General features: G+C 42.1%; 1 protein-coding gene across 1 annotated transcript in view; it reads left to right on the top strand.

The window, feature by feature from the left end:
- The window catches only part of CNDP1 (carnosine dipeptidase 1), a 31,389-nt gene extending 15,173 nt beyond the window's left edge, over window positions 1-16,216 (top strand). The window contains exons 4-12 of the mRNA XM_063129802.1: window positions 712-874; window positions 2,728-2,816; window positions 4,996-5,196; window positions 7,282-7,366; window positions 9,128-9,288; window positions 10,309-10,473; window positions 12,620-12,761; window positions 14,433-14,580; window positions 15,629-16,216. Coding sequence (XP_062985872.1) covers window positions 712-874; window positions 2,728-2,816; window positions 4,996-5,196; window positions 7,282-7,366; window positions 9,128-9,288; window positions 10,309-10,473; window positions 12,620-12,761; window positions 14,433-14,580; window positions 15,629-15,737 — 1,263 coding nt within the window. The 3' untranslated portion in view covers window positions 15,738-16,216. The remainder of the gene's footprint in view (window positions 1-711; window positions 875-2,727; window positions 2,817-4,995; window positions 5,197-7,281; window positions 7,367-9,127; window positions 9,289-10,308; window positions 10,474-12,619; window positions 12,762-14,432; window positions 14,581-15,628) is intronic.
- The last annotated feature ends 1,815 nt before the right edge of the window (window positions 16,217-18,031 follow it).

Raw genomic sequence — 18,031 nt, 5'->3', positions numbered from 1 at the left:
GGCTGAAGTTATTTAATGGGCAGTAATTTGTCCATTATTTGGCTTATTGCTATGTTTTTACCTTTTATGGGGACACCATTTAATTTTCTTTTGCCTCAGTCACTGAATTGTCTTGGGGCTGCCTCTGACTACTGAACATGTAATGAAGAATGCCGGTCTTCTGAAGAGAGCTGGCTCTGTGTTTAAGAGGGAGCCCTCATGACAGTGGGCTCTAGTAGGCTTATCTGGTAGCAGCAATGTTGTGATTAGCACCAGATGACTTGATGCCACCATTTTAAATTTCTCAGGATGCCTTGCTGCAGCGTTGCTCCAAGGCATTGTGGGAAATTTAAAATGGCAGCTCCAAGCCATTTGGGGGGGGGGCAGGACATGTATCAGCATGCTCTTCCCAGGTGCTGTGGCTCTAGCAGTTGCCCAACAATGATCTGGGCTGATCTGCCCCAGTTCTGGAATCCAACCTTTGGATGTCTGATGAATTTCCTTCACAAAAACTGATTTGATTAGAGATAATTTATTTTATTTTATTGCTTCTATGGGGTCTTTAGAAGTCAGGAAATATAAGGAACCACCTCAGCATGAACCGAACCAACATCTTCCAACAGGAATAGCCATTGTTTCAAGAAAGCAGCTCAAATAGTGTAATTATTGCTATTAGAAGTTCTCATAAGGTTTCTACGTTTCATTTGACAACGTCTCAATATCTCCCAACAGCTTCCAGATGGCCAGAACATTTCATTACCTCCTGTCATTCTAGCAAAGCTTGGGGAAGACCCACTAAAACCCACTGTGTGTTTTTATGGACATGTGGATGTGATGCCTGCCAAAATTCAGGATGGATGGAAAACTCCTCCCTTCACTTTGACTGAAATTGATGGTATCTATACCACCCTTAGTTGGAACACAATTATTTTAATATATATACATTTAATATCTTTTTTTCTTCATTTCATAATGTGAAGATTAAAAAAACACACAAGTTTTTCCAGAAACAAACAAGTACTTTATTCCAACTGAAAATATCACATTGGTTTATATCATCATACCTAACATTTGTATAGCACTTTCAGGGTTAGCACCAGGCTTGGTCGGACAGTACTCAGCATACTAATGGGCCTGCCTAGTGTTGATCAACTCCAAATCAATTGCCCCACTGACGGCTGCAATGCTACAGACACTGAGAACCCCCTCCTCTGGGTGACTAGTTTACCCATCTGTAGTGGTGAAAGCAGGTGCGGTGGTGCTACAATTGCCTAGGTGGAAGATGAGTGGTTACTCAGCTGTGATCAGAGTTAGGTGACCAACTTTTTTTTGTGCATTGTGGGAGATAAAAATGGTAGTTGTCAGCTCTGATCAGAGCAAGCAGCTGCTCTGGTCCCTTCTAGCTGATGCAAGAGGGGGAAAGATATGAAGGCGAGACTAGAAGGCAGAGAAGGGCAGGAGCTACAATGGGGTCTGCCACAGAGAGTAGATTACAGCATTTTCTTGCAGGATGGAGTCAAGGGTAGGCATGGTCAGCAGGGCTGGACCCCCTCATGAAGCAGAGTGAAGCCCCAGTCTCAGTTAGCAGAGCAGGAGGGGTAGTTAATTGCCTGCCTGGCTGCCTGAAATGTTTGACTATGAGGGGATCCTTTCTCAGGGCCCCTCAGAGCCAGGTGTTTCAGCCAGGCAGGCTCTCTGAAGAGCCACAGTGGCTGCTTTCTCCAGCTGTGCATCTTGGTAGTAAAGGGAAAGGGGGTGAAATTCAGGAAGGGGGTCAATGTGGGATGGGTGATACTGTAGAGGGAAGGGGTTGGGGGTGCAATGCGGTGGTGGGAAGGAGAAGGTGGCAGCCACAACATGCAGAAGGGGAAGTGGGTTGGGAATTGTGATACAGAGACACATGTGCTGCTCTTGCCTCGGGCAGCAGGAGACCTTGTGCAGAAGCTGATGGTTGGCCACCTGTCAGAGGCCCACTCCCTAGCCAGGGCCCACTAACAAGATCACCTGGACTCACTCCTCCTCTTCACCCTTATAACCTGATTGTTTACCTGTCTTGCACTCTGGCCCAGACAGCAGTGGTGGAGGAGCAGATACCACTGTCTACTTGATCTCTGACTCTCTGCTTGACAAGTAAGCAAGTATAGCAACAGTGAGAAAGAAGATGAGGAGCAATAGCAGCTGATGACAATGGCAGTGATAAAATAGACTAACTGAGGGAGGGCCCCCATTGAAGGCACTTTCCTCTCCAAAACCTGGCTATTTTCCTGGTCAGATGACATGCTAAACCATGACGGTTAAGTGTTTTGAACCATGACCTAGCATGACCTAACCATGGGGGGCTACATAATCAGGGTATAATCACACTCACTAACCACTTGCTGCAAAATGGTTAGTGGCCTAACATAGCTTAGCATGTTGTCTGAACAGGGGCACTGCTTGCCTGGTCATGCTGAGCGCTGATGACGACCCTTAAGTCTTTTCTTAAGTGCACAATTTAATTTTAACCCCTATAACCGTCTAAGGCCAGGCATTATGATTAACCTACAAATTGCACATGGGGGTACTGAGGCTAAGCTAGAATGACTTGTCTAAAGCCAGAGTTAATACGTTGTTCAAGGCAGAGACATGATTTGAACCAGATACTTGATTTATAGCTTTGTCTCTTAGAACAAAGCTGGTGTAGCACAGTGGTTGTCTTCAGCATTATCAGGAACTTCAAAGTTTAAAGTCGACTTCCTTTATCTTAAGGAAACCTTTATGGCCGTGGAGCAACAGATAACAAAGGTCCTGTCCTTGCCTGGATAAATGCAGTGAGCACATTCAAAGCATTAAACATAGTAAGTAAAAAAAAAAAAAAGTACATGTGTAGAAGCAGAAGCATTTTAAATGGCTTCCATGACATTTTGTCTTGCAGGACATAACTCTCTTCTTCAAAATGCAGCCATGTGGGGGCAAGTTGAAGGGGAACCATAGCGTGAGGCAAGGGAGATCAGATTACACCAGCCTTCCCCAACCCGATGCCCTCCAGATGTTTTGGAATTCAACTCCCATCAGCCCATCTGCATGACCAATTGTGAGGAATTCCTGGAGTTGTAATTTAAAACATCTTGAGGGCACTAGGTTGGGGAAGGCTTCCCCACACCATGGTTCTGATCTGCATCACCTGATCTGCTTGTAGCTATGGCAGAAAAAGCATGCAGGCATTGTTCTTCTCTGAAATGACTGCCCTGCAGCTGTTTTTTTTAAAGCAGAAAATTATATTTGGAGTTCTAATTGCAATACTCCAACCTAACGTTCAGTCTGGTCCTCAACTGTCATCCTAACATGGCCAGCCAACACTCAGGTGGGCACGTTCAAGGCTGGTACAGTCCTCTTGGTAGTGGATAAACTGTGCAGTGTGGAATAGGTGGCAGAAGCTGGAGGAGGAGGAGGAGGAGGGCAGCAGCAAGGAAGGCACTGAATGGGCACTGGGCAGGCGGAGGGGGAGAGGGAGAAAGAGAGAGACCTGCTCAAGGCTGGCACAGTCCCCCTGTGTAGTGCTCTGCCCCACACTATATATCGGACTGTGTAAGTACTGTGTTGGCCACACACTGTTTACTTGTGCACAATAATGTGTATGCTACACTCACATAGCGTACACATACAAACACACACAGAGACCAAAAGAAAAGCAGACACAGAAAAACAAACCCTACCTACGCAAGCTAAGGGGTTGGGGGTGGGTGGGCAGGGAAATAACACAAACACTATCTAAAACCTAAGAGAAGAGAAAGGGTTTTTTCTGTATTTTTTAAAAATAAGAATATAGATGAAGAGTTGAAAATGGGAAGGGAAGGAATAGTAATTGAGAAGAGCGGTGGTGGGCGGGTGGGAGCCCAAGAACAAGCAGTAAACAAAGCAAGGAAATAAACTGAAGTCTAACAACTAGAAGAGAAAGGGTGTGTGTGTATGTGTGTATATGTATATGTATGTATATATTCTAGAAGAAGGATTACGAGAAAGGGAAGACTAAGACATTTAAGGGAATTTAAAAAATCTAGAAGAAGGATTTCAGGGAAAGGAAAGGCTACAAAATGCAATTGAGAAGGGTTGGGTAGGTAGTACTGTGGGACCTACAAACTAGTAAAGCTGCACTAGCATAATCCAATTCTAAAGAACACTCCTCCTTCTACTAACTCTTTCTCACACTGCAAAATGAAAGCAGGATCTCCTGTTATATACAACCCCTCTCCACCATTGTGATTGGAGACTGCTGGGTTAAACCTCCAGCCCTATTGGCATCCAGAGATGTCACTTGCCAAGGCTCAGCTCTCCCCTCCCAACTCTTTCTCTCACCCTCCCTAATCTTAAGCATTTTTTTTTTCATTTCCAGGAGAGGCTGCCTGGCCTTCAGAATCATCTGGATCTGTTTGAAGCAGTTCGGATTGATCTGACCTACTTTGGACTGATCCAGATCTGATTCGGTTCAAATCACCCTGCTTCGGAATTTGGATCCAAAGCAGTGCACAACCATTATTATTATTAGTAGTAGTATTTTGCCTGCAGGTGGTTCATGAGACTGTAGTATTCCAGATTATCTTATTTCCCATCCAATCCCCCCCAATGTTTATCCCAAAGAGACCAACCCACAAACTTATTCAGTCAGAGTATTTCACTTTAAGAATATGTGGTCCTTTTCAGTCAACGGGATTGCATTCCAATCCTTGGCACCTCCAGTTAAAAAGCCTGTGTTGTGGAGCCTTGCCCCAGCGAGATGCTGCTCATCCAAATGAATGCCAGTGAAGCTGAAGCCTCATTGGCCTGACTCAGTAAATGATACTTTTTGAAATGATACTTACTAAAATGATACTTTTTGCTGAATTTACATAACTATGCAAGCTTTTGCACTCCATAGAGCTCTTCATGAGGATACAAATCATGGGTCACTTTCTAATGAATTATAACCTTAAATAATGTGTCTACTAGGATTTAAGTCAATATTTTAAACAAATTTAGAGGTTTTTTTTTTTTTTTAAGGATTTACCAGTCAACATCAAGTTTCTTATTGAAGGCATGGAAGAAGCACAGTCCATTGGACTAGAAGGCTTACTTGAAAAAGAAAACCAACGATTTTTCTCCAGTGTTGACTATATTGTGATTTCAGATAATACCTGGCTCACCACGAAAAAGCCAGCTCTCACGTATGGAACTCGGGGAAATGCCTGCTTCTCTATTGAGGTAAAAGCACAAGATGGAGCCATTTGTGTCTAAAATATTCTGAGCATGATTTTTGTGGGTGTAACAGGATGCACAGTTTACTACCTATAGAGCATGGTCAGTAGCCATGCTGTCTGGGGATAATGGGAGTTATAGTCCAATATGTGTGGAAGGCACCAAGTTGGGAAAGGCTGCTATAGAGTACCTATCCTTCTCCCACTTCTACTTCCCTTCTTCCTACCACTTGATCATTACCTGTAAACTCATAGTTCACTGTCACGTCTCATGCATTTATTATATATGTTATCGCCAATGAAGATCAGGAACACACAGACTGGGTTTGCATGATCACTGCCACCCACTGTGGCACGTTCTAGTGCATGCTGGGCAGCTTTTCAATATTGAAGCCATAACTGTCGTGTCATCCGAACCTGGTGAGGATGGATTGTTCATGTGGTAACAATCCACCCAGAACTCATGGCTGTTTTTTAACCACACCAAAAACCCACCTTGATAACCATGTCGACAATCAATGCGCTTTGGGTTTGGACAACACTACAAGCCACAGTCGTTCCAAGTGAAGAGGCGGGTAAGAAATAAGTTGTTGTTGTTGTTATTATGGCTTGAATATTCAGAATGATCATTCGCACATATCACAGCCCACCATGGCTAAAATAAGTCACAGTGGGCTGCTTGATCATGCAAACCAGCCCATAGAGTTGCTTCATTTTATTCCCACAATAATCTTCTGAGATAGTTTAGGCTAAAAGGGTTAGTGACTTTTTTTGAGAGAATTTTGTAGCTGACAGAAATGTTAAACAGGTTTCCCAGCATTCAGAGCACTTTAGCCACTGAATCACCCTGGCTTCAATTTAATGCTCTATATGTCAAATTCTTGGGCTAATCACTTCCTGTGTTCTCGGCTCACAGGAAATGCAGGAAGTGCCCAGTGAATAAGCTAGCGCCATTTTCTCCCTGGGTGCTCCCCATGAAAACAATGGAAACCTTCCTAGATGAGGCCTTAGCGCGCCTTCTGACCCAGTTTCCCTGCTGTGCGTCCAGATGACGCACAGGGGAATCCGGAGGCAGGCCGCGCTGAGGCCTGGTCTAATGCGCCATAAGCGAATTCGCTTATGGCGCGCCTTTTCCCCAGCTCCGGCCTCAGGCCGGGGCTGGGGGAAGTGTGGTGACTTCCGCGGCTTTTCGCGGCTCCTCGCTTACTCTCGAGGAGCCGCAAAAAGCTGCGGACCTGCCTGGCACAGCGCTCATACTGGGGGAGATAGGGGAGGGGGAAGGATGGCAGGGTGGGTGGCACGGGGGCAGGCCGCCCTCCCCCGTGCCACCCACCCTGCCATCCTTCACACCCCCACCCGTAAAAATAACCAAAACAACCGGACTTACCAGTCCGACGTCTTCGGGCTGCACCAGGCCCCTTTAAAATAATAAAAAAATGGCGGACGCCGCAGGGACGCAATGTCCCTGCGCGTCCGACGTGTGGTAGCCTGGGGGAGGCGCACTAACGTTAGCCGGCAGGTCTAGTAAGGCCCTGGGTCTCCTAGCTCATGTGGGCTCACATCAGCTTTGTGGGGTTATTGAATACCATCCTGGGCTGATGTGCATTGCTGTACCTGAGGATATTGAAGCAGCACTTCTAGTCTCCAAAATTATTGCTATCTCACTTGTCTTCTTGTTCTTCTATGTGAGAAATTGTCCCTATGAATATACATCTATGAGTGCTAATTATGCCGATACAACTAAACCCAGCTCTGGTCAGAGGGTAGCATTTGTGTAATTCCTCCTTCACAGAGATGGCACCTCACACTTTTTTTTTCTTTTTCCTGGTTAACTGGGTCAGGCATGGGTCACAGACAACTGGGCATTTAAACTCTGTTGGCTTAATCCTGAGGGTTTGAATGTCAGAAGTATCCATGCAAACTGGTTTATGCAAAAAAGAAAAAAGAAAAAAGCAATTTAAACTTCAGGTGTGAATAAATTCAAATTAGTTTAAATGTGTGTCCCCCCCCCAAAATACTACCCAGAATTGTTGCGATAATTAAAACAATGATAATTATGTGTCAACTATTGTGTTGTCTTTGTTTCAACTAGGTAGAAGGTGGTGAAAAAGATCTTCATTCCGGAGGTGTAGGTGGCATCATCCATGAACCCATGTCTGATCTGATAGCCCTGCTTGGTAAAACTGGTGTTCATTTGTCTACGTGGTCTTTAGTCAGTCAGAAATTGCACATGTGTCTCAAAAGTTTAAGATGCTTACAGTGCAACCCTATTTAAACTACTTAGAAGCAACTCCCATTGAGTTCAGTGAGTCTTCTTCCCACATAAAGTGAGTTTAGGATTGCAGCTATAGTTCAGTTTGCATAAGCAAGCTAGGGTGCTATTCTATGCATATAGATGGAAAATACTCCTACAACTCCCCATGTGTCCCAGCCCACAATGCTGGCTGGAGAATTTATTTGGAAACATTAGTATTCCCCCCCCCCAAAAAAAAAATTAATTGTACAATCTACTTCTCAGCTACACAGAAAACTCTCATGCTCCCCCTCCCCCTTTCTAGACTAAGGCTTACATTCTTTACTGCACAATCCTATGCATATTTGGAAAGAAAAAGGTCCTACAACTAAGAATATAAGAACACAAGAAGAGCCGTGCTGGACCAGACCAGGGTCCATCCAGTCTAGCTTTCTGTTCAGCCAGAGGCCAACCACCTGTCAGCCAGGAACCCACAAGCAGGCCATGGTTGCAACAGCATTCTCCCACCCATAGTGTGACCATATGAAAAGGAGGGCAGGGCTCCTGCACCTTTAACAGCTATATTGAAAAGGGAATTTCAGCAGGTATGCTTGCAGCACCTGGTGAAATTCCCTCTTCATCACAACAGGTAAAGCTGCAGGAGCCCTTTCCTCTTTTGTATCTGGTCACGCCAGGCAGGTCTCCTGCAGTTTAAACTATTGAGATAAAGAGGGAATGACACCTGCTGAAATTCCCTTTTCAATACAGCTGTTATAGATGCAGGAGTCCTGCCCTCCTTTTCATATGGTCACGCTATGGGTGGGAGAGTGCTGTTGCAACCGTGTCCTGCTGTGGGTTCCTGGCTGACAGGTGGTTGGCCTCTGGCTGAACAGAAAGCTAGACTGGATGGACCCTGGTCTGATCCAGCATGGCTCTTCTTATGTTCTTACATTCTTAGTTGTAGGACTTTTTTTCCTTTCCAAATATGCATAGGATTGTGCAGTAAAGAATGTAGCATGAGAGGTTTCTGTATAGCTGAGAAGTAGACTGTGCAATTAATTCGGGGCGGGGGGGGAATAGTAGTTTCCAAATGAATATACAGATGTGAATATACATCTGCGGGATGCTCTGAGAAAAAGTGGAGGAATAGAGGCAAGATAATCACTGAGGTGGATAGCATTGCAAAATGTTAATCTCTAGACAATCCTTTGCTATTGCAAAGAGACATATGGTAAAGTTAGTAGGTATTTTAAGAGATCCTAACTGAAGTGCTACAAATGCTGAAATGGAACCATAATTAAAACAGGGCATGAAACTGGGTGCCAACTGCACAAGCTCCTTGTTGCATTAACACAGATTGCATTAATTTGTGTGAACATTAATTGGTGCAGAGATGCCTAAAACTTTATTCACACGACCTGAGGCTTAAAATGTTTTTGCTTAAATTGGTTTGCAATGCAAATGTAAAATGACATGAATGTACTACCTTATATTTTAAAATGGCTCTTTCTATCCACATCGCACATAGTACAATAGTACTCACTGTTTAGTCTTAGTAAAGAAAAAAATCCTTAGTCTGTCCTTTTCCTGTATAGTGATAAATAGATCAGGGTCTCAGGTAGTTGAGATCTCATATGGCAGAACAAGGACAGGACACAATAGCAATTGCATACTTTTTAAAATGTATATATGCCATGTTCCATAGACAGTCTTGTGAATTCATCCGGCCACATTCTGATTCCTGGAATCTATGATGATGTTGCTCCACTTACGGAAGAGGAGAAGCAGCTGTATGAGCCAATAGAATTTGACTTGAAGGAATACAAAACTAATATTGGTGTAAAGAAATTTCTCTATGATACCAAGGTAGGTACTGTCTTTCAGTAAGAGCTCCATCCCATGAGCGTTTTATTGCACGATCATTACTAGGCACTCACGGAGTTTGCTCAGGTCCCTCACATGACGTCGTCTGCCTCCCACGTGTCTTCCGCCCCTTCTGGCCTTCCTTGTACAACAACAAAAACACCCTTATTAAGTCCGATGTTTTTTAAAACTCGGAATTGCTGCTCTCTCCTGCTGTGTAGAACAGCAGACTCAATGGGCCTCGTACTTCCTCTTTTGAAAAGAGGAAGTAACTGAGGAACTAAAACACCAGCGGAGAAGCGAAGGTAGGGAGCGTGTTAACTCAATAAAAATCAATCCTGCAAATCTGCTATTTGCATCTAGATGGAAATTCTCATCGGAAGAGCATTTTTTTGCCACAACCACAGTAGGAAGGAGGAACAGTTAAATTTACCCTCCAATCAGGCTCCCCAGATTGATGTAAGGACCTCCACCTACATGGCTGACCATTTAGACTACAGTCCTATACTTAGGATGCAATCCTATACCTTTTTATACTGTATTTTGTAATTGTGCTTTTAACTTGTTGGTTGTTTTATTGTGGTTTTAATTTTTGTGAACCGCCCAGAGAGCTTCGGCTATTGGGCGGTATAAAAATGTAATAAATAAATAAATAAATAAAATGTTTAGACAGAAAAAAAGTCCTACAACTCCCAGCATTGCCCAACCAGCATGGCTGGCTGGGGAATGCTGGCGGGTGTAAGACTTCCTTTTTTCTGTCTAAAAAGGTACAAGATTGAGTCCTAAATTGGAATAAATCCTGTTGAACATAGTAGGGATTTCTTCAGAGAAAACACACTTAAGATTGGACTGTTAAACCCTACCTTACCTGTGTAGGAGCTGCCATTGGAAAAGCTGCTCCCACGCAGCTAAAAAGCTATTGAAAGATTCATCGGAAGCTGTTACATTGTCCAGTAGCTTTTTTGAGTGAGTCCTTGCTGACTAAAGCCTATCTGATTTTGTTTTACTCTTTATACTTCTAAGGAGGAAATCCTCTTACACTTGTGGCGCTTCCCATCTCTCTCTATTCATGGGATAGAAGGAGCTTTTTATGAACCCGGGATCAAAACAGTTATCCCATCAAGAGTCACAGGGAAATTTTCCATCCGGCAAGTCCCTCATATGGCCCTTTCTACAGTGGAATGTCAGGTAATATTGCTTGCATACTTTATGATTATAAGGATCATTCAGCTTGTTTCCAAATAGCTCTGCCCCAGGCATGGGGCAACAGCAGGGCTCTTATGCTGGAACATGTGGAGTAAGGAGGGCATCTGATCAGTGTGTGAAAGTTATTTCCACCTCAAACCCCCAGAGATGAACAGGTGATTCCTGACATGCCTGGTGTTAGAGGGAAAGAGAGCTTGAGTTCGTGCACTTCTCAATTTACAAATTAAGCTCTGGACAGATAATAAAGTCAGTCCACATGAGAAAGACTAGAAGCCTACAGCTTAGTTCAAATAAATATGTGAAATTGAACTCCCTTCCTTCCCTTCCCTTTTTGTCCTTTGCCTCCTTAGGATGGCCAGGTCACAATGCAGCACTGACATTGGCAGTAAAAGCAGCAACTGGCAGAATTCTCTTGTCAAAGTCTAGATGTCTAAGCAAGCCTCCACTTCCTTTAGCCACCCCAGTCCTCTTCAGTCAATCTCCTGCACGTTTATACTAATTGTCATGCCCCCTCTGGAGGACTTCTCTTCAGCCAATGACAGGGACCCCCTGAGAAAAGTATCTTAGGGGAGCCGCCCTGTGTATGAAGACCTTGAGGTGGAACAGGGGCCCTTGCAGGGGAGAAGCAGGTGTTGATTCTCACAATGTAGTTAGTCCCCTCTCATACTCTGGGGCAGATGTCGAGTTCTGCCCCAAGCAGATCAGGCATCAAAAGTCCAAGGCCTAGTCAGCTGGGCAGGCCCAGAAGTGCTGCCAGAGGAATAGGGACTCCTTGTGAGTAAAGGTGTATGCATGAGCATGACATGCTCATGAATAGACCTTTCCTCGGGTGGCTCTAATGGCTGTGCTCTGGGTGGGGCGTCAAAGGCTCTGGCTTAAAAGCCTTCAGTTACAGACACTAGGTCTGAGACCTTGCAACCTAGTTTTCCTGAGTCTGTGTCTTCTCTTGGTTGATCTCCTGTGCTGCTGACTGCTGGACTCCTGCTAAGACTCTGCTCATTGGATTGTGCTTGCATTGGACTGTTGCTTCTGCTTGATTTTGGCTCTAACTCAAACATTGCTTTTGGACTGCTCTGTGCTTGACGGGTAATGCTGTGCTTCTGACCTCTGTCTACCTTGAGACATTTGAGAAGCATTTGCCCCATAGGCTGCCCCAGGACTCAGCCACAGCAGGACACTAATGCACAGAAGAGGGAGGCCCTGATGTTGTTCACCTGCTACTAACAATTGCAAATTTGGCATGATATCTGCAAAAGGCAACCTATGTGTGCACCTGTACCTATGTAAACTTCCACCATGTGATTGGAAGTCCTGTTTGAGTGGGGTTTCCAATCGTGTAGAAGACTACTTGGGTACAACAGCATTCAAGTAGGCTAGCCTTTACAGATTGCATGCCAAACTGACAGATTTCTCTGTGTGTGTGTGTTTCTGGGGGAAGGGGACAACTGATGTCATGGGTGTAGGCCAGCAGGCACAGACACACTCCTTCCACATGTGTAAGTATACATGTGGAGGAGAAAGGGGGAGGAAGAACCACAATCACAGGAGGACATGGTCAACATCATCTGAATCTTTTGCATGCAATTCACCCTGACAGCAGACTATAACACTGGTGTGATGGAGCTCTGATTGAAGGGCGTGATCAGTTTTCCTAGCACTCCATACTCTCCCCACTCTGACTTACAGCTTCTCCTGAACTTAAGTGCTCTGAAGTTGCTTCAGAGCTCCCCCTTAATTAACCTCTTATTCAGTTTCATCTCTCTTCCCTTTTTCTTTAGCCTCCAACTGATCATACAATTTATTATTTCTCACTCTATTCTCTACCTTCAGCCTCCTTTACCCACAGGTAAGGGATGCTCACTAACACTGATCTTTCTTCTTGGAGGATTGTGCACATTCTTCAGCCTGCTCCAGTGTGAGGTTTTAGTCCTAAGCAAACTGACAACTTTCCATTCCCACGCAGAAGCTGGACTGCAAGCTGCTCAGTTCCCTGACCAACTGAACATTATATGCTGCCACACCAGCTCAATCAATGCCTATCAGAGGTTTTACTGCTATGAGCATAACATACTACAGATATTAAAAACATCACAAATACTTTGACTGAAAATATTTAATTTCTGTTTAGGTAAAAAAGTATTTAGAAGATGTATTCTCTGAACGAAAAAGCCCAAACAAGCTGACAGTGACTATGCAAATGGGTGCGTCACCGTGGGTTGCTAATATTAGAGACCCTCAGTTTGAAGCTGCTAAAAAGGCAATCAAAAAAGGTCTGGACTTTTTTTGGCTTACACATATATTTTGTTCATTTAAACAGTTTTAAGATACACATCCTCTCTAACTTTAGGAAATACATGTAAATAACAAAGTTGAGCACTATACATATATTTAGACTGTACATGTATTCTGAAATTATTGTTAATTTTGGCTTTGTCAACAGAAACCAGGAAAGATAGGTTTTGATGTGCTTAGGGTTTCAATTTTAGCAAATTTGTATTCTCCTGAAAACCTAATTTCTATGCTTGGTGAAATGATTTTTTTTTTCAGATGAAAAATGTCGCCAGGTTTTTTTGGGGGTGGAGTGGGGTGAGTGATTGAATGATTCCAATGTTATAGTTAATGGCAATTTTGCCACCCATTGCCTCAGACTGTTCCCAAATAGGCTCGTTTCACTTCAATGCGAATTTAAAATATGGTTATTTATGATTTTGGCATTGTCTTATGAATCAAGTGTTTTGTGGAAAACATTCTTTTTTGGTGCTGCCATTCTGTCAAATATATTTTGATTTTCCAGTTTATTTGCAATATCCTTTGTAACTTGAAAAATATAAAAAATAGGATTTATTATGTTTTCATCTTATCCTTCATTAGAGGAGCTCAGGGTAGCATAGGTGGCTGGCCACCCCCTATTTTATCCTCACAGCCATCCTATGAAGTATGTTAGGCAGAAAGAGAGAGAGTGTCCCAAGGCCACTCAGTAACCTAATACCACAACAGTGCGGCAATTTGAACTCAGATCTCTCTGGGCTATCCCTAATGCTCTGTCTACTGTACAACACAGTGGACAAGCAGCAAAGACTGGCAACTGATATAACCCTGGTGAATTTTTCATACCTGCTAAAACACAGGTTTACTGTTCACAATTAGCACCTGCTTAATGTTCTGGATAGCAGGATTCTTATTCAGATACAGATTGAAGCCAAGATCCTGTCAACATGGCTTTGCTCTCTCCCGTCAACTCAGTTGATGTACCACCCCCTATTTCATTTCTTACATTTCTATACTGTCCCATAGCAAAGTTCACAAAATTTAAAAACCACTAAAACACATTATACAAAGCACAAAAAGAAAAGCATTTACATAAAACTATGTACACAGATAACACACAGACAGTCAATATAGATCTAAAACGAATTTGTTAAACCATCAGCCAAGGACCTAATTTAGCTGCCAAATGCCTGAGAGAAGAGGGCAGTTTTAACCTGGCTCCGAAAATATACTGTTGGCACCAGGTGGGCCTTTTCAGAGAGATCGTTCCATAACTGAGAGGTCACCACTGAGAAGGCCCTCTGCCAATCATATGTCAGAAGGAACTTGAGATGCAATAGAGGTGCCCTTTGCTGATAAAATGAAACCATTCAATTTCCTTTCTTTGCTTGAATAGAATAACCTGATTCCTGGCACAGGCAAGGTCATGTCATAAATAAATCTGAAGTGAAAATACCGAATCAGGTTATTTTGCCTTAATGCAAAGAACTGTGGAAATGTTTTCTGTGGAATAATTCCTTCTTAAGCATCCACTATGCTGGTGTGACCTGTGCCTGGAAGGTACAGCATTCTGAATTGCTTTGTTTTTAATTTTGCTTTTTTAATCACCACAATGAAAATGCAACTTCATTTAGTTTAAAGAGGAACATATTTTCCCCCTCTATATGTTTCAGTTTTTAAGCAGGATCCAGATATGATCCGGGATGGAGCAACAATTCCAATTGCTAGGATGTTTCAGAAAATTACAAAGAAGAGCGTGATGATGTTTCCAATTGGAGCAGTGGATGATGGAGAGCACTCCCAGAAAGAGAAAATAAGCAGGTTAACAATTTTAGAGAAACTCCATAAGTGTATTAGAATTGAAGAATGGGCATAATTCTCCTGTCATTTTACATTGCCTCTAGACAGTGGGGATGACTGGGTAAGGGGAAGGCTGTTTCCATAGCAATAGAGAAAATAATGCAGTCTTTTCCCTGCCACTTCTGCTTCTTTGTGCATTACCTGTATCCAGACTATGTTTGCTTTGTTCCTGGCTTCTTACACAGAGATCATTCATATTAGTTGCCAACCCAGTAGGTGATGCCCCATCCCTATTATTGTAAACACAATAATTGCTAGTGTTTCTCTTTATCAGAGATGTTGTACTAGTGAATTTCCTCCATTATCAGGGGGTTGGACTGGATGACCTTTTAGATGCTTTCCAAATCTATGATTCTAATTACCCTGTATATGAGTGCTTTTTCCTTCTTATACTTTTCAGTTTTGTCTCACTTTGTGTCTCACTGAACTGTTTATACATGATCCCAAGACTAAAAGCAGCTTTATACAAGGCAGATGTCAATCATAAAGAGTCAAGAACCTAGGAACTCCTCAGCATATCTGTCTCACAGCATCTGACTATTTCCCATTATATGATTTTAATTATGATAGTGCCTTGATTTGTCTGACTGAAAATAGAGAAAACTATGATAGAGCAAGAACTGAGTGGAAATTACAGTCCTATTTCGCTTCTAAAGTTGTCTGCTCTTTCCTGGGTGGTGTGTGGTGTGGTGTGTGTGTGTGTACAAATGAATCAAGGTACAGAAATATTGCTAATAAAATCCATATGTAATTCATCCATGTCTCTCTAATGTATAAAGTGTGTGTGTCAAAGATGCTAACATTTCCATTTGATATAATAAAGTAGAACCACCATCTTGATTCCATGCTCATTCCAAATGCTTTTCCTCATTCCTGAAAGAGGCATGTAGACAATGTTCTGTGTGCCCTCAGATTTTATAAGAGTTGAAGACATTTGGCACTTCAAAGCAACACAGCATCCTTGATGTTCAGATTACTCGATAATTGTTTTTTCTTCTTTCCTGATCAGATCCAACTACATTAATGGAACAAAGGTATTTGCCTCCTTTTTACTCGAGATCTCAAAGCTCCATGGGGAATTAAAATTGGAAGCCTCCAAGTTGAAGATTGAGACATGATCGCCCATGAAGCAAATTATACCTATCGGTTTTCTATTTCTCCTTTGTACTTCTCTTCCAAAGAAATATGTATTAAATCCCTGAAGTTCATATCCTGAACTGACTGACAGTTATGCTACACTCCAACATATTCTAGTTTTGAATGCATTTGGTTTCTTAAACTTGTGTACTTCAGTCATTCCCATATATACTATTCCACTTGTGGAACACGGACGTACATTCATTCAGATGGGTTGTTTGCTGATAAAATGAACATGTGCCATGTTGTTTCCATTGTTACTCAATTCCTATGTCTGTTGTGGTCCTCAGCATAATATGCTTTATCTTCCTTTTCAGTTCTTGTGAGTTTAGCACCATGACAAGGAAAAATTATATACTCAGACTACTATTTTCCCTTCACATTTCTCTATAATTTTACTGGTACAATACCCCAGGAGATTCTAGCTCTAATGTTACTTTCTATCCATTGCAAACTTCTTTTTCCCTTTAATGTTTGAATAAAATGATTTTTTTAATCCATATTGTTACAGATATTAAAGTAATAATTTCTAATTGAGTCAGTGTGGTGTAGTGACTAAAGTGTTGGATTGGGAGTCGGGAAATCCGGGTTCTAGTCCCCACTCGGCCAAGGAAACCCACTGGGTGACTTTGGGCCAGTCATAGACCCTCAGCCCAGCCCACCTCGCAGGGTTGTTGTTGTGAGGATAAAATGGAGAGGAGGAGGATTATGTACACTGCCTTGGGTTCCTTGGAGGAATAAAAGTGGGATATAAATGCAATAATAAATAAATAAATAAATAATTGTACCACAGGTCAAACTGGATAGCTTTACCTTGAGAGATACTTTTTAAAAAAACTTAGTACATCATTTAAAATTATCTCTAACTTCGTTAACATAAAAATTGTCTAGGTTCTCTTTGTTTTTTACCTGCAAAAGAACCTGGTGTTTCACCAATGCATGGAGATTTTTCTGAGTAACAGAACTTCTTTAAAAGTAAAATAAAATGGGGGAATCCACCTGTCTAGGTGCAACCTGGAACCATCTCTGCAGATAGAACATAATTTTAATATCTGCAGCTTCCACATTCCAGTAAGACCGAGTAAATTCAGACTGTTGCTTCAATATCAGCACTAACCCAAAACACACACCCCCCCCCCGAACCGCAGTTCTTTTTCGTTTAGCATCTAACCTGATGAAAAGTTCTGGAGAATTCAAAAGCTTGTACACTATTTTGTAACCTTTGAGTTGGCCTAATAAAGGTATTGCCTCAATATGAATTTTTGAAAACATAACAATTATAGCATTGGCTTTTCTTAAGAATAACATGGATGTCAAAGATAGATTATTCATATTTAAAATGAATTTCATTATCTTGTTGGTTAGATGACCTACTTCCACTGAGAGGAAATACAGCATCACCTCACCTAGCTTGGACACCTGCTTTGGCATTGCTTTTAGTAGTTGTAGGTGGAAGTGATGTTTAAACTATACCCATAAAAAGAACAGGTGTGAACTCAGATATCATTCAAGTCAGAATGAGATTAGAAAGTGATGTCAAAACCTGGGCAAATGTAACCCTAGAGCCTCTGAGGCAGCAGTGAGAGAGTTCCAAAACCACTTTTGGTTTATTTTGGGCAGTTGTTGGTTTTTTGTTTTGTTGTTTGGCATTTAATAAATTAACATTGTGGGATTTGTTTATAAAGGGTTCTATGAACTGCCTTCTTGAGTCAAAAATAAAGCCGAATGTTGGAACTGGAAACAGCATTGCATTGTAATTGTATTCTGCCTTGTTTTGCACCAAATCAAGATAAAACATACTTTTATGTTTTTCTTTACAATAGGAAGCTTGTACTTTCTGATTAATGTTTAATTTTTGAATTCTCATTTGCTTACTGGTGATATGAGTACTGCAATTTTCTTATTTCTAGTTATTCATATATATTTTCACATCATACTCCCATCTTTTCCATTTGAACTTAATCAGTCTGATTATACAATCAACATCTATTTGTAAGACAATTAACCTTTTATGTGTGTCCTAATGCCAGCCTTAGAATTTTAGTAAAGTTATTTAAAATTTAAAGTCTGATTATTGCCTGATAAAACCTTGAGATATTTGGGATGGAGGCTTTGTAACAAACCTAGGTAACAGGAAGCTACTAAGAAGTGCTTAAAATAATGTGCATACAAGCTGCCCCATTCATACTCTCTACATTGTCACATAGGTAGTCTTCTCTTGGGGATCAAATTAAGGGGGAACAAGTTTGACAATTTGAAATCAAATGAGCTGAAC

The sequence above is a fragment of the Elgaria multicarinata genome, chromosome 7, assembly GCF_023053635.1.
Source record: "Elgaria multicarinata webbii isolate HBS135686 ecotype San Diego chromosome 7, rElgMul1.1.pri, whole genome shotgun sequence".
Lineage (NCBI taxonomy): Eukaryota > Metazoa > Chordata > Lepidosauria > Squamata > Anguidae > Elgaria > Elgaria multicarinata.
The sequence above is the reverse complement of the archived record's forward strand: the minus strand, read 5'-3'. Positions and strand labels throughout refer to the sequence as shown.